We start from the raw sequence: 24,060 nt of genomic DNA on the forward strand, positions 1-24,060 counted from the left end.
TTTTATTATTAAATTGTAATTGCTTCAATAGATACCATTCAGAGTTAAGAGATTCTCAATGACATAAATTTATTAGACTGATGGATTGACCAAATAGTACAAAGAAACATAGAGCAATATATGGTAGATTTAAAATTGTGGCACATTACTAATGAGACAAATTATTCTTTAGATTTCCCCCCAATATTTATACAGTATTTTTCAACAATGTAAGGTGCAGCTACTGTAGCAAAAATGCTTGAATTTTTGCTAACATGCCATTGGATAGAGCTCACAAGTTACAGAACCACAAGATGATGGCAATAGCAGCTACATTTTTTTTACAAAGTATTAAAATATATAAAAATATCAATTGTTAACATTGTTGTCTCTTAAAAGAATATAGAGTCTTCCAGTTAACAAAGAGGCAGGTTTAAATGGAGTAGTACAAACTTTAAGATGTCTATCTTAAATAAGAATTCTGCAATAAAACTATGAAAAATATGTCTTTAGTGCCATGGTTGCCTGAGCAAGTGAATGTGTTTTTTGTTTTTAGGGCAAATGAAAAGGCATAGCCAATGATCTAGAGCATCAACAGTTTACTTTCAGGAACAAGAGGACCACATATCTCTTGTTTGTTTTCAATAGGGACACAGCGATAACATTTTGCAAGGTTAGTGAACAGAAATTTAACATAGCTTCAGAGACCTTCTTGGTGGTGTCATAGCCTTTATTTGGAAGTCCTTGGGCCACTGAAATGGACAGTCACCAGAATATATCATTTGTAGTTAGGTAAGACCAGACAACAAAGTGTATAGAATCTTCCTCTACTAGTATCCTCATAGTATAATTCTGATATATTCTGTATTAGTTATACCCTCCTTAGATAAAAAAAAATATGTATTTGTGGAAGGTTAAAATGACCATTGTCTAGTATTAGAAAACATAAAATGGTAAGCTATCATCTTTTTTGCTTTCCATCAGTCAATGCAATAGAAGGCTTGCCCAAATAAGCATTATCTCTGAGAGCCTACCACAGTCTCAGGTTTTCAGATAAATACAGAAATGAGGCCAATTCCTTCAAAACAATGCAACGAGAGAATGTTTAGTGTATAAAAAAGGCCCGAGCTTCAAAAGTTCTTAAAAAGAAAAAAATTTCTCAGTGTTTATTAGCTATTCATTTGTAGATCAAAATACTTGATACTTTGGCAAAGTTTATTCAATCAATACTTCATAAAATTCTACCCTTAAATCACTGCTGAAGACAATAATGCTAAGAAATATGTTTTTCATGTCTAGGGATGGTTGAATAAAATACAAGATGACTTTTGCCTTTAAACTGTCCACTGTTGTAATATTTCTTCCAGAAATCAGTGGTAATAAACATTTGTAGACATTCCCAGAGTATAGTTATTGAACATACTGTACTAGAACAAGGAGGGCATTGTGAAACAACCCTTCTACCGATGGCCTCCATATTTGGCCACCCAGTCTGTTCTTCCATGCACTGAATGAACTGGATGTGCACGATTTAAAATATTTATATTTTTTGCTGTAGGATTGTAAGTAGGGCCTGAAAACTGGGTCCGACCAGTTTTAGAGTTCCAGGCATAATCTGAAAGAAACCAAAATTAGAAATGAGAACTACATTAATTGATTTGATCAAAAACATTTAAAAAGAAGGTCATTAATCCTGTCATTTTAGGGGGAAATTTTTTGAAATTTCAATTTCTTTTTCAAGGCTCATTCAGATTTGGAAACCAAAATAAAGACTACTGCACTACCTCCATAGGGCCAACAGAACTTTTATCCACATTCAGAGAAAGAACTATGGGAGTAGAAATGCAGAAGAAAGACATATGATTGATCACAGAGTTTGATTGGTATATGATTGGGGGTTTGGCTTTAAATGATCACTCTATTCTAAATATTAATAATATGGAAATAGATTTTGAACAATGATACATGTGGAATTGCTCATCAGTTCTGGGAGGGGGGAGAACATGAATCATGTAACCATGAAAAAATCTTCTAAATAAATAAATTTAATTTTTTAAAAAAGGACTTTTGAGGTTGAGCTGGCATAACTGAAATTTGCAACAGGCAGGGAATTACACATTCAAGTTCCCACACTGCATTCTGGCCAGGATTGATATATATATATATATATGTATATATCATAGGATCACAGGACTTAGAGCTGGAAGAGAACCTAGACATCCAACTAGTCTGAACTCTTCATTTTACACGTAAGGAAACTGAAGACCCCGAGAGGCTAAGTGACTGCCTAAGGTTACACAGGTGATAATAGAGCTGGGAGGTTAACTCAGCTCTTCTGACTCCAAATCCAGGGCTTTTGTCACTATGTAAAGTGCTCTATAAATGGTTGCTATGATTACTCTCTGTCTTTTCATTTCATTCAAGCCTATGATTATACCACTGCCTTTTCTGCTGTTGGGACAGGATGGCTAAATCTATTTGGAATTCTAGGATTGTACCCAATCTAGTAATCCTTAAATATCCACAATTTTAGGGAATTGACCCAAGTTGCAATGTCAATGAGGAGGTACCCAAACATTGTACAACTAGAAAATTCAATTAGTATCATGAATCCTGTAAATACTTCCTACCTAAATATTCCTGGAGCTACAAAGTAAGACAACTATATTTTATTTTCAAAGTGGAAAATTGAATTCCTTTGTACCAAGAACAATTGATTTTCTCCTAAAGGCAAGAGTGTAAATGATTAACCGATTGAGCATTTGCTAATTACAGTATGTTCCTAAGGACCTCAAACCAATGATGGCACATCATCTTATTCCTGGGTTGGGCTTCTACCATCTTTACTCATGGTCAGTAGCCAATCTTTATCTCAGTAGTCCATTGGTTGTGTGGCAGGTATACTTGTCTCCCAGGATGCTATAGCTAAAACAGTTTATAGCGAATTTAGTTTCCATAATTTTCCCCCTAAAATTCAATAACTGGCACAGTAGAGGGAGGACTCTTATGAGTTATGCAGTGTGATGCTTTTCACTTTACATTAAAGTGCCAATGTCAAGATGAAATGTAAAGGCAAAAACAGGGCATTTTTGTCCATTAAGGCCAATTATACCGTATTTACTTGCATAATTTCCCTCATTTCTCTCTGATACTTTCACTCTAAGCCAGAGTGTGTGGGGGGAATTATGCGAGCATCTGGGTCCTGATCTTCTGTCATGCTTAGTTGAGAGTTAAGTGAAGGATTGTGTAGTCAGTTTATACCAAACTAGCCTAGATCTTGACCTGTGTCATGTGCTAAGTGATGATATTGAAAGGCAATGACTGCCAGGAAAAATTCTTTCCCTCTTGTCTGACATGGTGCCATCCCTCCTTTCTTATTTCCAACTTTAAAGTCACCAAAAGTTTAGATAACAAAGATAAGGTGAGAGAGCATCTCCAGAAGGCACTCATTAACATGTTTAAATATGAATTACCTACAAAGTGCCTTTCACTTTGGCATGGAGAAATCATAGGCTATTGTGAAAGCACTTCTATTAGGCTAGCTAATAGCCTGGATCTGAGTGGATGAGATAAACAACAGTACATTTAAATGGGGGGGGGCGGGGGGGGGGAGGAGGGGTTGGAATGGACACAATAGCAAAAAGTCTTGAGTGCTGGGGACTTACAGAAGGAAAAAGTGGCAGGGGGGCACCCAGACAGCTCTCTGTGTCTGCTAACATATCTGAGAAAGACTGAGAAAGTGGTTCAGAGAGGAAATCATTTTGAAAATTAATTTAATGGTGGATTTACACTTAGGATTTCTTTTCCTTATTATTGTTTATTTGATACAGAAGTAACATCATCTGGGGGGGGCACAAGGAACAGTAAAACAGCTACTGAAACCCCTAGATGACTGCTCCAATGTCTTTTGGCAGGGCCAGGAACACAGTGTCTTTTTGTCAAATCTGTCAATAACCTCCAAGAGGCACTGTTGCATAAGAGATAAAGAAATGAAGAGCTTCAGTCTGCTCTCTTTCCTCAGACTCCACAGCTCCTGGCAAGCAGTCCTGGGGTGCATGGGGATAGGAAGGCATTAATTTAAGCATGTATCTGCCTCTTAAGGACATTCCATTTGAAACAAGAAGTTGCTTTAGGCTGTGAAATTGATTGAAGTTCTTAAAGACCAAGGACCTTCTCCTGACGGCCATGGTTGCCATTCCAAAGCTGGGCAGAGACAAAAGTGTGTAAATGTGTGTGATCCTGGAGGACAATGGAGGATTTTTCTTTATTTTCTTCTCAGAAGTGGGTCAGGGGGAAGAAGGGAGACAGCAAGAGAATACAAGAGGGGGAAAATATTTGAGTAAATACGGTAATGACCTGCTTTTATTTTCTTGTGGGAGATTCACAAAAGTGGGAGCACTGGAAGACATTTCTCTTACACACAATGTTTTCCTAAGGTTATCACTTGAGAGTGATTAAGATTTACTTCTTTTTTTACCTTTCCTCCTACCACCGGCTGTAGATTTATCTGATAGGCAGAGTAAATGAAGAGATGAAAAAGTAAATAATAAGGAATAAGCATGATAACCTGACAGAACAATTAATATATGAATTATGACATTCATATTGATTTAAAAATGGAATCTTAACAAACACCTTTTCAAAAAGAGCCCATTATTTCTACAGGAGGTTAGAGAGACAGAGCAGAGCAAAGGCATCCATGGGCTTTAGACAAGGTTTGAAAATTGCATTCCATACCTCCTGCCAACAGGTTGTTGCCCAAGAGGCCTCACAGTAATACATATAGGGGGTTAATGCCAGACTTTTCTGACATTAAAAATATGCATTTAGAAAAGTAACATTAGAAACAGTATTGAAAGCAGTAATATTAAAAACTGCCCTCAGTGCCCTACCATGTACTTTGTTCTAGGCAGCTGCCTACCTTGCCTATGCCTAGTCCCAACTCCATACTCAGGTATTAAACTATATAGTTAATTAAGTACAAAAACTGCTATGAATTGTATTTGACTTCTTACAAGGGCTGATTTAATGTAATATTTTAGACTTGTGGTAATCATTTCTATGTAAGTATTTACTTATCTCTTCCTTTTTAGCAATTGTTTTCACAAAAAAGATTAATTGAACTTAGTCACTTCAAATTTTCATCAAGCAATTCTATTCTATGCAGAATATAAAACTTAGGCCAAGGGATCCAGTACTTTTTACATTTTTAAAGTCTCTAAACCTGCAGTACATTAATCTTAGTGAATTAAGTAATGGCTTCTGTAATGAAACCAGTTTTTAAGTTTAGTTTGATTTTCCTGAAATGTGTAACTATTTTAAGGGATATAATCAATTCAACTTCCAAAATGGGAAAAAAAAGTTGCTAGTGGGTGTCATCAGACCAACTTGGTTTCAGGCTAATAAGTGAATTTAAAATGAAATGCACATTGGCTTTAACAAGTTTCCATTATATGAAAACATGTTTAAGTACACTCAGTCTGAAAAGATAAAGGAAGGAGACTCTAGGTCCTGAACCAAAGTATAAAATGGCAGCCCAGTATTGCTAGTTACCATTTAAGGACGTACTAGACCCAGGGGCTCTATATAGCTCTATTTCTTTTTCCTCCATTTCCCCCCTAAAAGCAGAAAAGAAAGGAACTTAGAGAAGGAAGCCAGAAGGACTTTTTTTTAAAAAGCAAAAGTAATTATCTCATGTGGTAATAATTATAGACATGAGAGGAACCTTACTCATTATTTAGTCTGATCCATTTAATAGATGAAGAAACTGAGCCCCAGAGAAGGTAGGTGACTTGTCTAAGTTCTTTCTTTTGATGTCTTGGAAGTTTCACCATAAGCAGAAGGATTAGTATTCTGCAGGAATTATAATGCCCAACTTTATCAGACCCTAGAGTCAAGTGCAAACCCAAAGAAGGTTTCTTGGGCTCTAAATTAAGATAGGAAGATGAGTTAATATGGTTAGAAATTCTGATCAGTCAATGCATATTAGGGGCACGATAATCAGGAATAATCAGACCTCCAATAGAAATAATGAATTGTGTTTTAATGTTTTTTTTTTTAAGTTAAAGGATTTCAGAATTGGAACAGACTTTTCCAAGACCACCCAGTTCAAACCATCCATGAACATGAATCCCCCTTCTACAACATCACCACCTAACAAGGTATCACCTGTTTTCCTCGACCAATTTTAGGGATGAGGAACTCACTTTTTTTTTTTTAGGCAGACCATTTCACATCTACACTGCTATAACTGGGAAAATTTTCCTCCTATCAAACTAAAACCTGCTTTGCTGTAAAAGTAATGTTGTAATGGTTTCTTAATTTTATTTGTGTTAATAAAATTGATTTTTATATTAGAGAGTATAGAAAATTTAGGATTAAATCTATGATGCCTTAGAATAGGAGACAAAGATTATGCCCTGAAGCTGGGTGGCCAGGGGACACTTGCCACTTGGCAATAGCATAAAAGTGGTCTTTTTTTGAGGGAAGAGAAGACCCTCTGTGGGCTAAATTTGGAAAATGAAAATCCTCAGAGGACTGGATATCATAGCTTTTGTGCACTAAATAGACTACAGAGAAAAGCTACAATTATTGCAGAATCTTGAATAAAGCCTCCTTAACCTCTCTGGGTTTCTGTTTCTTTATTGGTAAAATGAAGGGGAGTTCTTTCCAGTTCTAAATCCTATGATCTTATGAGACCCAGATCAACCTATTGAGTATTGCCCAGAAAAACGGAACCTTTTGCTAATGAACAGCAAAATAATGACTGACTTTATGTAAACAAACTTGAAATGAACAGTGAATTTTTGAGTTTTCTTTAGCCTTCACTAAACAGCAATTACATAATCTGTAGCTTGAAATACACATAGTAGGACACTTCTTACCTGAAGCTGTGGAACCAAGGGGTGCCAAGTGTATCCTTTGGCCAGCTGAGCCAACTTCTTTTTTGTGAAATGAAGGGATGTATCCTGCTGGCTGATTATAAGTAGCATAACTTCCAAAATTTCCTATTGACATAGTATGCAGTTTTACAGTTAGATTATGGAGAAGTCAAAAACATTTTAGAATGATTTTAAGTAGAGAGTATACTAAGTCAACAAACAAGGCAAAGATGTTGCAAAATTATTGAGCATTATTATCCAAACTGTAAAAGTGTAAAACCTACACTTGCATATTTTCTACCTCATCTAGTTAACTTTTTTTTTTTAAACTCTTATCTTCCATCTTGGAGCCAATACTGTGGCTCCAAGGCAGAACAGTGGTAAGGGCTAGGCAATGGAGTTTAAGTGACTTGCACTGGGATCACATAAGTAGGGAAGTATCTGAGGCCAGATTTGAACCCAGGACCTCCCATCTCTAGGCCTGGCTCTCAATCCATTGAGCCACCCAGCTGCCTCCCTAACTTACTTTTTAAAATATAGTTGTGTGTACTTAAGTAGAACTCTTATTATCTGCATTGGCAAAAATGTAAAATATAATTGTTTTATATTTTTTAGCTTTGTTATTCAGCTAGATTTCTTTGAACAGCCATCATTTAATGTGGGAAAGTAGGGTAGAATATGTGGAAAAATTTGTCAGTCACAGAATTACTTCTACTGTGTCTAATTGTATTTATTCTCCAAGATGGTTTCTAGTTAAAACAAACATCATTTCCTCTATCTCGCTCTGTGCCACATTTCCTTCTATCTCTCCAATCCTATCTCTTGGAAGCACATCTGTTCTCTTCCTAGGTTATTATGGCTATGAATGGCCTGTGGGAAGAGGAAGGGAAGAGAGTATGGAAGGGAAGGAGACTGGGAAGAGAAAGAAGAGAAAGATGGAAAGAAGACACTAAACAGAACCGATGGAACTTTCTTCCTTCTCTTGTCCTGTGGCACACTCAAAGGACTTTGCAAATTTCTTTGTTCCTAGCCCTTTCTTCATCAATTCTGATATTGGGATCAGAAATTCTTTAGTGTCCATACTAAACAATATAGACGGGCTCTAGCTACATCTCCTTATTCTTAAGAGCTCAACAGACAAAAGTTAGCAATCTAAAGTTATGAAAAATGCCAGGTAGCTTTATTAATGATTGAAATGTAAATAAAACCTGTATAGCTGTAAGCCAGTTTTGAGTACAAAGCAAGCAGAGAAAAGAAAAGTAAATAAATACAGTGAATAAAATACACCAACCTCTAATAACCAAATATTACCTTTTGCTTCCTCTATTTTTTCAGGTAACATTTCTTTGCATGATAGCTTTTCAATTGGCTTAATTATGCTTTCTTCTATAAAGAAGGCAGATGAAAGGAGAGAATGAACAGAATGAAAAATTCTTAGGAAAAACAAAGAAACAACCAGTTTTCTCTTCTGCAGAACTGTCCACACATCACCAAATGACAGCTGGACATCTTCATAAGGATATCCAGTAGGCATCTAAAAATCAACATATCTAAAGTAGAATTCATTACCTTCATCTTCTATACTTGGCCCTCCATTAAGCTCCCTTATTTCTGTTGAGGACACCATCTTTTTTCCAGTTATACAGGTTTACAACTTCAAAGTTGTTCTTAACTATTCTTTCTCCCTCATCCCTGTATCCAAATCAGTTGCCAAATATTGCAAATCCTACCTTCAGAATAATTCTCCTATCTGTCCCCCTCTTTCTATTTACATGGCCACAACCCTTGTTCAAGCCCTTATTAATTCTCACCTGGACTATTACAACACTCTCCTAAATCTCTATTCTTAACTCTAGCCTCTCCTCTCTTTAATTCATCCTCTGTACAATTCTCAATATAATTTTCCTCATGCAGAGGTATGGCCATGTCACTCCTTGCTCAAGAATCTTCAAAATGGTTCCCTTTTGACTCTAGGATGAAACATGAATTCCTACGAAGGCATTAAAAGTCCTTCACAATCTGGCTCCAGGCTACCTTTCCACACTGATTTTCCTATTACTCCATTTCACATACCCTATATTCTAGACAAATTGGTGTACTCACTTTTAAAAAAACTTGACATTCTAGCTCCTCTACCTATGCCTATGTACGTCCTAAATGTCCTCGATCTCTGGAATGCACTCACCTCAACTCCACTGCTAGAATCCTTAGCTTCCTTTAGTCTCAACTCGGGTGACCCCTCCTAAGAAGGGGTTTCTAACCTTTTGTCTTTCATGGACCCCTCTGGCAGTCTGGTGAAACCTATGGAACCTTCTAAGAATGTTTTTAAATGCATAAAACATAAGATTACAAAATATATCAATTATATTAAAATGCAGCTATCAAAATACTTTCTTACAATGGATTCCAGGTTAGGAGCCCCCATCATATGGTCCCTGTGTCAGTACTCTCTCCCACCTCAAACTACACAGAATAAGTGCTTCAAATGTTGTGCCCCCCTCCCCCCAAAGCAATATAAGCTCCTTGGGGGGATTGACTTTGTCTTTTTTTGTCTGTATATCCTCAGCACCCAGCGTAGTGCCTTACTTATAGTAGACATTTCATAAAGATTGATGAATGCATGAGGGAAAAAGATGAAGTCAAGCTCTGCAAATCAGTGATTGTCCTTAGGGATAAGTTTGATGTCAGTTCTCTATGCAGTAAGTGACTGCAACAGATGGTATTTTCAATTATATTCTTGTTTACTAATGAAGAAGCAAACAGTATAAGTGGAAATAACTTTGAAGGTGACTTGCTTCATCTTGACCATTAATGGAAAATGCCAGAAAATCATAATATTACAAAATTTCCTTCATTTCTTTGGACATAGTTTCTTCAGTGTGGGGAATTCCCTGACCTAGGCTGCCTCTTTATGCCATGTTTCCACTAAATATATGTTTAAGCAGTTATGAAATGGTTGGCTAATTATTGCAGTCTTAATAAGTCCTAAAATGTCTTAAAAACTGAAGCTGGTACTTAGACTTTATTCCAAAATATCTCTGCGTACAGTCGATGTGCTAAAATCTTGTTAAAAAGCAAAAAAAGAAACAAAACAAACAACAAACAAACAAAACAATCCTAGGGAAAAAATGATGGTAATATTTCTTTGAGTGTGATCTCCTGCTTTACCTGCATTTGACCTGTTGAAAGCAAGTCCTGTACCAATGGGCCCCAATGGTTTGGAAAATAGTGAATTATTCCAGGTATATGGATGTCCTTCTTTTCCACTGGTCAACAAAGACACATTCTTAGGATTGACACCTTAAAAAGGCAAGACAGTAATTTCAAAGGTTAGAAGGCAAATATAAATAATGAAGAATGATAAAGCAAGCACTCTCAAATTAGGAACAAAATTCTAAATTATGATGATTTCAGGTATTGAAGATAATACTTTTTTTTAAACAATGAAAGCTACCATATTAAAGTATTCTAGAAATATTTACCCAGTGCTTTGTAAAAACAAAATGTTGTTATTAGCATTGGTCTCTAAATCAAAACGTGAAACTATGATAAAATTCCATATAAAATTATATTTTTGAAATTTTCTTTTTAAAATGACAATTTAAAATTACTTATGGGTTTTTAGTTCATTAAAAATATAAACAGTACTCTCTTATCAGCAGAAGTAAAAAAGAACAATTGTTGTAACTCTATTCCAGAGATTTGATTGGAAAAAAAAAGGCCTTGCTGATTCTTTTTAAAACAGATGATAATACTTTCAGATTAAACATCCCAAAATCTGAGTAGGAAATAATTTCAGAGGCTATCTATATCTAGTTCAACACTGCAGAATGAGAATAACTAGAAAGTGCTCATCCAGCTTTTGACAATAGATATCCAGAAAGGAGGAACTTTAGTAGCTACCCAAGGCAGCCCATTCCATTTTTAAACAGCTCTAATAGAAAGGAAGCACTACCTCACATCATCCCAAATTGAAATCTTCCAACAGTTGTTCCAGATCTGCCCTGTAGGGTCAAGCAGATCAAATCTCTTCCCTCTTCCACTTGACAGCCCTTCATATAATTGAGATAACTTATCCCACTTAAGTCCTCTTTCCTTTAGGCTAAACATCTTGTGTTCTTTTGACTTACATGGAGTAATTTCAAGGCCTTTCTTCATGCTAGTTATCTTTAAAGGGCCGAAAGGATATCCTTAAAGGACACTTAGTGTCCTTCCCCCGATTCCCTTTTAGACAAAACTGTTATCTAGGCACATTTTCCCCATCTTTTACTTGTGGAATTAATTTTAAACTTAAGTGCAAAACTTTACATTTATTTCTATTAAATTTCCTTTTAGTAGATTTGATTTAGTTTTCTAGATGCAGATTTGGATTTTTTTTTATCCATGTTAGGTATTTCTTCTTAGCATTGTATAACTGCCAATTTGATAAACATGCCTCTATACCTTTATCTAATCATTGATTAAAATTGAATCATTTTATCATTGAGAAAAATATTAAAACAGTACAAAGTCAGGCACAAAACCCTGGAGCACTCCTCAGAGGAGACATCTTTTCCACCTGACATGGGATTATTAATAACCTATTCTTTGGGTTTGGCCATTTGGCCAGTTCCAAACCATCTATGGTAATCTAGCCTACTCTTTTGCATCTTTTCCTCAAGAATAGCATTGAATACATTGTTAAAATAACTCTCTGATATACTAGATCAGAAAAGTTGTAATAAAATTTTCTTTTTGGTCTGATATGACCAATTTTTGCAGGAGCAATATAGGCTCTTTGTGATCCCCCCTTTTTCTCTAGATGTCAGCCAGCTATCTTTTAATAACATGGGTCTGATTTTTGCCAAGAACTGACCTTGATTTCACTGGCTAACATTAGTTTGCAAACATTCCCTTCTCCTTTTGAAAATTAGGACATTTGTTCTTTTCCAATCCTGATTAGGTAGCAGTTTATCTAGGAGTTTCAGTGCAGTGGAAGATTCCTATGTGGCATTGTGGATAGAACATTGGCAATGGAGGTGACACCTGCCTTACACACTTACATTCTCCATCTTAGTTTCCTCATCTATAAAATAGGAAGAGTGATAGCACCTATCTCCTAGGGTGGTTGTATTAAATACTTTATGTAAACTGCTTCATAAGCTTTAAAGCAGTATATACATGCTACCTATTATTGTTATTAAATGTGCCAAAGTAAGATATGGTTGACAAAAAAGCTATCACTCTCTTAGGCTATAATGACAAGTATTGTGTCCAAAATAGGAGAGTGGTTCCTTTGTATTCTATTATAGTTAGACCACATCTGGAGTATTCTTTTCAGTTGTGGATACCAAGTTTTAGAAAGGGCACTTTGGAAGGGCAACCAGGATGGACATCATCAGGCACTTGGCAATATGCCATATGAGGACAGTTGAAAAGAACCAGTATTTTTTTTTTAACTCTTAACTTCTATCTTAGAATCAATACCGTGTCTTGGTTCCAAGACAGAAAAGTGGTAAGGGCTAGGCAATGGTGGTTGTGACTTGACCAGGGTCATACAGCTAGGTAGTTATCTGTGGCCAGATTTAAAACTAGGATCTCCCAACTCTAGGCCTGGCTTTCCATCCACTGAGCTACCTAGCTCCCCCCCATGAACTACTATTGGGTTGGAGAAGTCTTGGGGTAGAGGATGGAAGATATATAAAATCTATTTTCAAGGGCTGTCATAGTCAAGAACTGTGGAAATCAGATTAGAATTGTTTTGCTTGCTCAAAGAAGGCAGAGCTAGGAAGGATGGGTAGAAGCTTCAGAGAGGCAGATTTAGGTTTCTTTTAAGGGCAAACTTCCTAAGAACCAGAGAGACCAAAAAGTGGGATGGATATTGGGTACTCCCTTGCTGAGGGTCTTCAAGCAGGATGACAACTTGTCAGGTATATTGTAAAGAAGGTTCTTGGTCAGGAAAAGATTCTACTACATTGCCCTTGAGATCCCTTCCAACTCATAGATTGTGTGTGTGTGTGAGATAGAAAGAAATTAGGTAATATAATAACACACAGGTGGAGCACTATTAGAGCAATACTAGAACTCATTAGTAGTTCAAAGTTCTCCTTTTCTAATTCAAATATTAAAAGCATGTCAGTTTTGTTTCATTCATGTGTTATGACAGAGTTATGGTATGTGAAATTATTTTTTAACTTTCTGGTACTTGGAATGAAGAAATTGAGATTCCAAACAAAATCTTAAAAACAGAGTATCATTTTCTAAAAACTAGTCTTAAAAGAAAAAAGGAATATTTGTTTTTCTTTCCTATGATCAAGTTAAATTGTATAAGAAAGCCATAGTTTATACAATTTAAGTCCCCGAGGTTTTTTGTAGTATTGAAATGGTGCTTCAGATTTCTTTGTGTGTCTGGCTTACAGATCTTACAGATACATATTGCTGGCATTCTGAATTCAACAACAAAAATTTATTAATCACATACTATGTGCATGCAAGGCACTAAAGATACAAAAATGTACGTGAACCAGTTCCTGCCCTCAAGAAGCTTCTACTCTAGTTCAAGGAGAAAAAACACATTTTCAAGGGATGATTGGGGGATAGCAACACGGTTAGCATTTCTAACGTAGGAATCACCATCATATGGAAGAACCTAATGGGGATGTCATTGGATGACATTACTCCTCAGAAAAGCTACTCTTCAATGGAAAACATGAGCTGCTGGGCTAGGGTTGAACTACCTTGAACTATGTGTTTTCCATTGCTAGACCTGCATTTCTTAGCCTCTCAGCTGGGGCCTGAGACGTCCAGTGCCTGACTAGTCTTCTTTGTACATTTACTATTTTAACTGGTAATTTAATTAGAGACTAATTTAAATAGTAGCAGAATCGCATCTTATTAACACAATGATGTCCATTAATTAAGAGGAAAGGGAATAGGCATTTATATAGCTTTTATCTACTTTTTATATAAGTATTTTTATACATTTTATAAAAGCATTTTTATATAGCTGGCACACTCCACCTCAAATGGAGTCCACATAAGGAAAGCAAAATAGATAAGCCTTCACCTTGGGGGTTCCTAGATATCCTCAGCCCCAAGTCCCAGAGCAATTATTACAAACTAGCTGTTCCCTACCTTGGAGACTGCCCAATGGCCATCACTCTATTGTTTAGTTATTTTTTTTCAGTCATATCTGATTCTTTATAACCCTTTTTGAAGTTTCCTTGGCAAAGATAATGGAGTGGTTATCCTTTTCAAGCTCATTTTGCAGATGAGGAAACTGAGGCAAACCAGGTTAAGTGACTTGCTCAGGGTCATACAACCAGGAAGTGTCTGAGGCTGTATTTGAACTTAGGCCTTCCCGAGTCCAGGAACTGACTCTCTGATCTCTATCCACTGTGCCACCTAGCTGCCCTATTACCACTTTTACAATCAGTCCGGATTTAAAACCAGAAAGAAAAAAAAAAGGTCAAAATTGAGCCTTGTAAATTTTATTAGAACCCTTATGGAGTTTATTAGACCATGTGAAGTGATACTGCCACGGCCTCCCAGAGGAAATATATAAGCATTATATAGTGTGCCAGGTCCTGTGCTAGGGGCTTTTTACAAATATTATCTTATTTGATCCTCACAACCCTAAGAGGCAAGTGCTATTATAATCCCTATTTTACATTTAAGGAAACAGAGGCAAACAGGGGTTAAGTGACTTGCTCAAGTCTAACTAAGGTCTTTTTGACAGTGCTCTATTCACTGTGCCATCAAGTAGGCACGGGTCATGCATAACTAATTTCTGGGTAGATAGGGGCTTGGAAAAAGTTTATAGTAAGTATTTATAGCTTTGAAGATTCAAAGGTCATTAGTGTTACAAATGCCTTACGTAGTACTGGATTTATGGATTAAGTGAATGAAAGGTACATCTATTATAAAGAGGTCAAATCAAGTGTGCATGGATTGCTACTCTTAATGATATTGTATATTTTGACTTTTGCATGAAGTTGAGTTAAAATGACGATAAAAGAAATCATTTATAATTTTAAAAATACTATATAAAATAGAGATTTTAAGTTAAATAAGATCTATTGGAAAAACAAAAAAAAAATTGATCACCAATTTCTTCGGTATCATTGTAGGTTCATTTCCAAATTTTGAGAGAATACAACTCCACGTTCGTGGTGCTTACTGTCCTCGGCAGAGTTCCCAAAGCTCTTCTCCAATGACCTAAAATTTGACCTTTTCCTGGAGGTCAAGGGCATTGTATTCTGAACTGTTCTAGTTGATGCATGCATTTTCCATAACTATCTGGGTACTGAGATAGTATTAACAAGCACAGGGTTTTATCACCATTGAAATTTCACATATATGAATTAAGACCTCTCTTCTAGAGATTTTTATTTCTACTTTATTTTTACATGTCTAACTTGTTGCACCTTTTCCTAAACTCCTCTCTTTCTGTATTTATTTGTTCACAATAGTTCTAGGGAAGTTTATAGATATAAAAAAGCACTAAAATTGGAACAAGGGTCCTTTATAAGAACCATTTAGCCCAACTTTTATCTTATGGATGAGGGAAACTCAAGATCCAGAAAAAAATCAATGGTCACAGAGCTGGCAATTAAAAGGAACCTCAAACTTTACCTAATCCATTCTTTTATCTGAATCATGAATGCCCTCTGCAATAGTATTGCTGAAAAAATGGTCATCTAGCCTTTTTGAACATTTTAGAGCCAGTGACTCATTACCTTCTGATGCATCCTTTTCTTATTGAACTGAAATCTGTATTCTTATAGCTTTTATCCATTGGTCCTACTTCTGGGAGGTTATAGATTTAAATATGGAAGGGATCTTGGGGAATCATATAGTTCAAGCCTCTCATATCATAGATGAGTTTGGCAGAGGTGGGTTTGAAGCATTAGTCCTTTAATATTAAGCCTAGTAAGCCTTATGAGACCAAGCAGAATAAGACTAATCTCTCTTCTACAAGAGAAATTTTCAATTATTTGAAGACAAAATTAATGTTTCCTCGAAGTCTTCTCATCTCTAGGCTAATTAATCACTACTACTTTTAACCAGTCCTGTAAGGATTTAAAATTTTAGTTGTCACCCATTTCTAGACAGGGTAATTTGTTTATGTCTCTCTCCTAACATGTGGTATACAGAACTGAACACAACAGTCCAAAAAGCCTTCTTTTTTTATGGGATTAGCCTTAAAACAGTCATCTCTTGACTTTTTCCTAGATATCTACTGCTACCATTCTGCATTTAAAAAGTCAGTAAGGAAGGAAAAGGGAATGTTAACCATGTTAAAATATAGTCCATGTAGTTTTTTTCTTTTTGTTGAAATAAACTATTGGGAAAGAAAAGAGGTTTAAGGGTTAAAAAGTAGGCAAGAAACATTACAGATATGGTAAAATAAAGATAGGAAGAGTAAGTAGAAAAGGAGTAAAACTTAGAGGGAAAAGAATAGGAAGGAAAAAGTCTTGGGAACAAAGGGTAAAGAATAAGGATACATGCCCTCCTTATTTCAGATCTGATCTTATTATGCTGAAATTGAAAATTTAGCTAATAATATATGTAATGAGAGTTTAGTACATCTTTGTTTTTAAAAATAAAAATGTTTTGGGTCCTTAAAACTTGTTGAAGACAAAAAAGAAGGAAAGAAAACTATTTTGGGGAATAAACTACAATTGGAAAATGACAGAAATAAAGATAAATGATTTGTAAAGAATGAAAAAGGAAAATGTTTAGGAGAAAAGAAGCCATACAACAATTTGCTTTATTTCAAAGAGAACTCACTTTATTTAATATCTATGTCTATGGATTATAAGAGTGTTGGCTCTTTGCAGAAGAAAAATCATTTCTTTTCAAAATGTAGACAGATTTTGGCCATCTATGTACTCCGGGACCTCGAGGACTCAGGTAACCAGCCAGCTATGAAGGAAGGGAAGCTTCAGAACTCCAAGGACATCAGTAAAACCCGTTGTCCTCAGTGGACCTTTGGAGAAAATCAGGGGTTCTTGGAAATGGGGAGCTACTTCCAAAGGTCGAAAATTAATATAATTTGAGTGAATTGTCCTTAGGAAATTAATCTGGTTAATTGGGGGGATAAATTAACCACAAAAATTGACTGCAATGTTATATTCAAACCTCACCTTTGTGAACAATTTGGTCAGTATCACTTCTATTACCCTTGGTATAATTCTCTACCCCTCTTCTTCCCAAAGAAAACTAAGTTTGGGTCTTATATCACATTACTTGGTATTCAGGAGGTAAATCTTCTTCAGTTGAGCCCTAAAGTGTTCTAGTCCTTTTAGAGGATAGTATCAAATCCCCATCAAAAACTTCAATAACATAGAGGAAGAAGAAAACCCTTGCTGTATCAGACTACACCACACACACACACACACACACACACACACGTAGACTCAAGGCAATTAAAAGTAGTATTTTTGGAAACACAAAAGTAAAATTTTTCTTTCCTTTATAAAAATTAAGTTTTGGGGGAGAAAGCAATACTTTACATAATAATATCTCTTTTGGAAGTGTTTATCAATAATAATTGGTCCATTATCTATTTTCCCTTTGGACATGAATGAACAAATTACTGGAATAAGATTAACTAATATTATAGAGAAACTTTACTGATTTGGACTAAATGAATGGCAGACCGATCTGAAATATACTGAAATATGAAGTATAAAATATTTTAAAATGTATAATGGTATGAATGCTGTATTATTTTCAAGGAAACACAGTAACTCAGTAGACTTAACTGTTGGCAAATAGAGATTCTTCTTTAATAAAGCAAACTAAACAGAAAATCATAGAATTTTAGAGCTGGAAAGCAATTCATAGATGAGGATACTGAAGCCCCAAGAGTTTTGGCGACTTCTCAAAGTCATGATAGAGTGAACAAGGCCAGAGCTTAGAATTCATCAATCTTGAGACACAGTTTAAGCCTTTTTACCACACTGGGTACTTTGCTTGCAATTTTGCTGATTTACTTAGTACCTCCTTTCTCTTCTAAACACTCTCCTACAACTATCAGAATAAAGGCAAATTTCAGTCTGGGGCAGCTAGATGGTACAGCTAGGGAGTTCAAATCTGGTCTCAGGCACTTACTAGCTGTGTGGCCCTGGGCAAGTCACTTAACCCTATTTGTCCATTTCCTCATCGATAAAATGAGCTGGAGAAAGAAATGGCAAATCACCTCAGTACCTTTGCCAAGAAAGTCCAAATGGGTCATGAAAAGTTGGACATGACCTAAAACCACTGAATGACAACAAACTTTAGTATACCTCAGTTTGAATTATCACATATTTCAAATTAATAGAGTCCAAATGAATGTGATTTATCTATATTTCACATACTTCCTTGGTGCCTTTGGATTTATGACAGGATACTTTTTATTATGAAATTATTTCTTTATAATAATAGATAACTCATTTTCATTTATCTTGAGGTCTGACAAAGGAAAAGAAAACTATTGTTTTTAGAATTCTAAAATTTGGAATAGTGTAAGAATTCCAAACTCCATTCATATTTTAGAAGCCAAATCATGAGGAATATTTCTAAGCATAGGCAGAATTACCTTCTATGAAATCCCAACAAGAGGGGAGGACCTAAAGGCTGAAGGGATTGATCTTAAAAAACTAATTTAAAAAAACTGAATGACTTTCAGGAAACAACAACAACATTCTTAGGGAGCAGTTGTGGAAACTGGATTTGATTCTGAGAGCTGGTTCCATAGCTTCTAATGGCACTGGTTGTTCATTGCTCCTGTTAATTCCACTAATTTTATTTCTAAAATTCTTGAATTAATTCTTGGTGTCCCACACAATAACATCATCACTTACTTAAAATTTCTTAGCCTTCACAGAGGGCACTAATCATGAGTATTAAGAAAATTACTAAGTAGCAGAAGTCTAGTATACTAATTGTGGCACAAAATAGGCTTCTGACCCTGTCCGTTGCCTCTCACCAATTACAAACCATTCCTATAAAGTAACTCTGTGAATCATGTTTGCTCAACAAACTGTAAAATTTAAACTGCTATCTTCTCTGCAGCAACTGGATACTCACAACATCAAGGGATCCACAAAGGAAGGTTAAAATGTCCTCCCCCTCCATTTGATCCCCATTGCTGGAATCCCACAGGGTCCAAAAGGCCTTACCTGCAACCTTACAAGGAGCATTCATGGGCTCTGAAGTAAGGTAGAGGAGGACTGTAGGATGGCAAAGAAGTTCCATGGGCTGGGGCTTACATCTAAGCTTTCTGATAATTACCTCTTGTTGCAGGGGCTAAACAAATTGATTTTCAAGTTTTTAATTATTTTCTACTTTCTCAGGATGTTTTTGAGATTTGTCCCAATTCTCAGGTTGAAAATAACAGCGTAACAATTTCACTGTGATGGTCACTTTTTATAAATGAAGAATTATTAAGATAAGGAAAACAATATTTACAGCCAGCTACTGGGATGTGTGAATAGCCCATTAAATGATGTAAATATTCCTTAAAGTAGATTTACCAGCATATAACATATGCCCTCCACTATGGAACTTAAGTAGAAAAAAATGTTTCTACCTGGCTTATGAAAGGGCAGAATCAGGCTTAACTATCTAAAAAATATTGCCTAAGGAAAGCAGGGATCAAGAAAGAAGAGCTAAAATAGGGAAGGATGTTGATGGCTGAGCTTCAGGTGTTTTTGTAGCTCCAGAATTGGATTATCTTCACATCAAAAAGACCATCCACGAGATCCACAGTCCATACAAAGGTATTTGCTTCAGGTTTTCTTGCCCTAAGTTTGAAAATGTCTTATTTATTTAATTCTGTACTTGGCTGATTATATGTGTGCAAGCTCATTCAAATTAGGGCTCAACTTTGAAACTCAAATGGCAAAATTAGAGTCATAATTAGGATGGGACAACTGGGGCTTAGTTCCAAGGCACTGAAATTTAGAGGGGCATAAATTTAACATGTGCTTTTTTAGCAGAGTAGAAACCAATACAGTAACTAATTCCCTTTCCCATTCAACTAAATTTGTTTTCCTACTCCTTGTATTCATCATAAATTACAAAGTGCATTTGAGGACAAATTTTTATGCTTTCCAATATACCCAAAGTGCTAATTACAAATTTGGTAATATCTAACCTAAGTTAAATGTATTATCTGTAATAATTATAAGAAATATGGAATATGGTAAAAGTTATTCTAGAATATATTTTTTTAGGAAAATTTTCTTTTACCACAATAATAGATAAGGTTTAATTAGTTGGAGGGAGTGGTGTAAAGAATGATTCACATGTACAGATAATATAAAAATCATACATATGGCTTAGGAATGCATTGTATTTTCCTGCTTAGTTTGGGGGCTAATATAATCTTGCATTCCCTTATCATCATATCAATCATGGTTACAACTTTAGGCCACTATTTACCTGCTGTTTCTTTTCTTTCCTAAATTAGCTCTCTTCTTAAGCTCACTGGTTGCCCTCCTCTGCTTGTGTTCTTTGCCCCATAACCTCTCCCCCTTCCCCCATTTTAGTTTCCTCCATCATACTACTCTTTAATGTTAACCGCTTCAATATCATATAGTTCTTGAGTATCCATCAACTAATGGCGGGAGACAGAGGCTCAGAACTAACTGCTTAGTAAACTTAGGAAAATCAATTCATCTCTCCAGGTGCCATCTGTCAAATAAAGGAGCTGACCTCTAAGGTCCATTCCAGAATTAAATTTCTATGGCTTTAGGATTCCAAAATGTGCTGAGTAGCAGGGAAAATATTGCCTAGGATTTAAAATCTGTACTATATAGAGATCAGAAATTGACTCTGTGTATGTGTGTATGATATATACAGATTAATTCAAATTAGAATTTTTAAATAAAATGTGTGAAAACATTCTAGTATGCATACATACATAGATGATTCTCTTTTTTCTGAAATGTGCCTTTCATAAAAATTATCCAAGTCATCTAAGGTAGTCTTTACTTACCTGGAAGATACCTTGATTGCCTCAAGTAGTATTGTTTGGCAGCTGAACTGGATGACATATTAGGGTCAGTTTTAAAGAAAGCAGCAGGCAAATTCTTATTTTCTCTTCCCGACTGATTGGAGCCTGAGCGTACAAGTTCAGGTATACTGAAAGTAAGTACATAAAATAGTTTTAAAAATACAAAATAAAAATGTTGTTTTCTTATTTAATTTCCATAAATCCTTTCAGAATTACTAATTGTGACACCTTCTATGACTCCTATAAGCTTTCTTTAATTGACAGAAATATTGGTTCATTATCAACTAACTGTAACCGTACTCTTCAATTTATAGTAAGTCAACAGATTGTATAACATTAACAAAACAGACTAACTGCTTAGTAAGTCATGCACAAATGATCTAATCTTTCAGAAGAATGAGTTTTAAATCAATAGGTGATAAGTTCATAATCAATCTGAAGAGAGTAGGAAGGTAAGGCAGCCATTGTCACCTTAACTCAAGTGTGCTAGACTGAATCGGCTCTGGCTTGAAGCTAATTGTTAAATTTTCAGTGTCAACATTTACATTTCAGATGTCAACAACTGCTTGTTTTGTTTATTGTTTAACATTAAGAAAATATTAATAAATATTAAATTTAAAGGGAGGTGTATACACATTTCTCCCCTTCCCCTAAATCTAGCTGTCGGTATATCCCTGAATTGTTCTATAAACACTACATAAGTTTAACAGGAATGTATTAGCTTAGGATATGAAGTTATCACTAGACTGGAGTCCTGGTGATGACTGCTATTGATTAATTGGTTGGCTATAATAATAACCAGCATTTATATAGAGCTTTAAGGTTTGTAAAGTGAGAACTCATTTGAATCTCACACCACCTCTGCCTTAATTTACAAAAAAAACTTTATCATTTCCTAATTAAGGTAAATTTAGGACATGGATTGAATAGGGTTGGGGATGTGTGCTCCAAAATATGATTTCTAGTTAATATATCAATAAATGAATAAAGACAGACTTAAATATTTATGTCTATGAAAGAGTCTATCCCCTTGCTACAAAATATTATAGCTGGATGAGACCTCAGATTCCAAATTTCTTATAAGGCTGACTCTATAATATCCTTGAAAAATGTTCATTCAATATTCTTCTGGTAATAGGCAACTATCTTGTGAGGCATTCAACTTTATTTTGGAATAGCTCTAATAAATTATCAAATTCACCATTATTATAAGATGAAATCTGTGCCCAGCAGAATGCCTAGAACTCTGTATTCCTTCAATATCACCCACAGGATCAGAAGGCTTCAGAACTTAAATAGATTAGATAGTAAAATCTATGCCTGGAAAAGAATTACACTACAATATCATTAACAAGTGGTCATCCAGCTTTTACAAAAGAATCCAAACTACTAGAAATTTGCTAAGTGTGTAGGCAACTCATTTTGTTTTGGGATGACTGTTAAAAAGTGCTTTGTTTTTAATGAGCTTATATTGACCTTTCTACAACTTTTTCCCTACAAGTTCAAACTGGTCTAGTGCCTTTTCCACATGACATCCCTTCAAATACTTGAAAACAGTCACCATATCCACTAATACTCACATGGCCTGAATTTAAGGCCATTTACCATCCTGGATACCTTTCTCTGGACACTTTTCTCTATCTTATCAATACCCTTCATAAAATATGCACACTATATACTGAGCTAAATATAAAGCTGCAGAGATGGTCTGAGCAGGACAGAGGAACTCTCCCTTCCCATTGCTGGAAGCTGTGCTTCTCTTAATGAAGCCCAGGAGCCAATTAACTTTCTCCACTGTCATGTTACATGCCCAACTTCAAGTTAAGCTTGCACACCCCCCCCCCCCATTAACAACCCTAGATCTTTTTCCAGCAAACTCCTGTCTAACAAGACTTCCCCATCTTACATTGTGAAATTAAGTTTTTTTAGGCCAAGTATAATATTTGGCATTTATTCTTATTCAATTTCATTTTACTAGCTTCAGCCCACTGTTATAACTTCAAGGTCTTTCTGAATCCTGATTTTGTCCTATGGTGTGTTAGTTCTTCCCTATAGATTTGTATCAACTGCAATTTGGTAATGATGTTCACTATTCCTTTACCCTGTAATCTTAATGCACTTTATTGAAGTCCTTCCAAGTTATCTATCTTCAAACTGACTGCTCTTTGGGAGTGCCATTTAATCAGTTCTAAATTCACTGAACTGTACTATTGTTTAGGCTACATTTCTCCATTTTTTCCACAAGAGTAATGCATGAGAAGATTATCAAATGATTTTCTTAAAAAAGAGGCAAATATATATCTACAATATTCATCTGACCTAAGGTAAGTAACCCTATCAAAAAAGGAAATAAGGTTAACAGGTCATATGTGACCTGTAAGTCATATTGACCATTTCTGATCATGAGGATAAAATGAGATTTAGAAATGCCCTATATGAATGCTGGCTATTATTATAGAAGCAGTTGGGTGGTGCAGTTGATAAGCGTGCTAAGCTTGAAGATAGGAAGACTTGAGTTCAAATCCAGCTTCAGTCATTTATTAGCAGTGTGATTCTGGGCAAGTCACTTAACCTCTGTTTGCTTCAGTTTCCTCAACTATAACTGTACTTATCATTTAGGGTTGCTGCCAGGATCAAATGAGGTAATATTTGCAGAAATGCTAAGCATCTAGCATATAGTAGGTGCTTAAAAATGCTTATTTATTTATAAATACTTCCCTTCCAATTGTTTTCTAGATATTCACTAGTAATCCTTTTAATTATATATTCTAGTACTTTACCAGAAACTCAAGCCAAATCTACCAATCTACTTTAATGTGAAGACTTATATTCTCTTTTTTTGAAAATCAAGATCACTTTTACCTTTTCCCAATTTCTTTTTTTTTTCTTTTAAAAAACCCCTTACCTTTGGTCTTAGAATTGATACTATCAGTTCCAAGGCAGAAGAGGAGTAAAGGTGAGGCAAATAAGTTTAATGACTTGCACACAGCTAGTGTCTGAGATCAAATCTGAATCCAGGACTTCCCATCTCCAAGTCAGGTTATCCACTGAGCCACTTAGCTGCCCCCTAATCTTTTTTTCATAGTTTCCCTTAGCACTACTGACAGTGACATGACTCACATATTTCAGTTTTTTTCAGTACCATAGGATATAATATATCTTAGCAAAGAGGGCTGAATTCATCAGAGGGAGTCAGGTGCTCTTACTCTCTGG

General features: G+C 35.5%; 1 protein-coding gene across 10 annotated transcripts in view; it reads right to left on the reverse strand.

Moving 5' to 3' along the window:
* Positions 1-563: 563 nt before the first annotated feature.
* The window catches only part of MAK (male germ cell associated kinase), a 68,143-nt gene continuing 44,646 nt past the window's right edge, over positions 564-24,060 (reverse strand). For 4 of the 10 annotated variants that reach the window (XM_056823414.1, XM_056823413.1, XM_056823415.1 and 1 more), the window contains 6 exons: positions 20,830-20,975; positions 10,029-10,160; positions 8,172-8,246; positions 6,864-6,986; positions 4,457-4,486; positions 564-1,594 (listed from right to left, as the gene is read on the reverse strand). In XM_056823414.1, coding sequence (XP_056679392.1) covers positions 1,440-1,594; positions 4,457-4,486; positions 6,864-6,986; positions 8,172-8,246; positions 10,029-10,160; positions 20,830-20,975 — 661 coding nt within the window. In that variant the 3' untranslated portion in view covers positions 564-1,439. Of the gene's footprint in view, positions 1,595-3,735; positions 4,183-4,335; positions 4,487-6,863; positions 6,987-8,171; positions 8,247-10,028; positions 10,161-20,829; positions 20,976-24,060 lie in introns of those variants that run through there. The other 6 variants (XM_056823417.1, XM_056823416.1, XR_008917614.1 and 3 more) reach the window with 5 other exon arrangements.

The sequence above is a fragment of the Monodelphis domestica genome, chromosome 3 (assembly GCF_027887165.1).
Source record: "Monodelphis domestica isolate mMonDom1 chromosome 3, mMonDom1.pri, whole genome shotgun sequence".
NCBI classification, from domain to species: Eukaryota; Metazoa; Chordata; class Mammalia; order Didelphimorphia; family Didelphidae; genus Monodelphis; species Monodelphis domestica.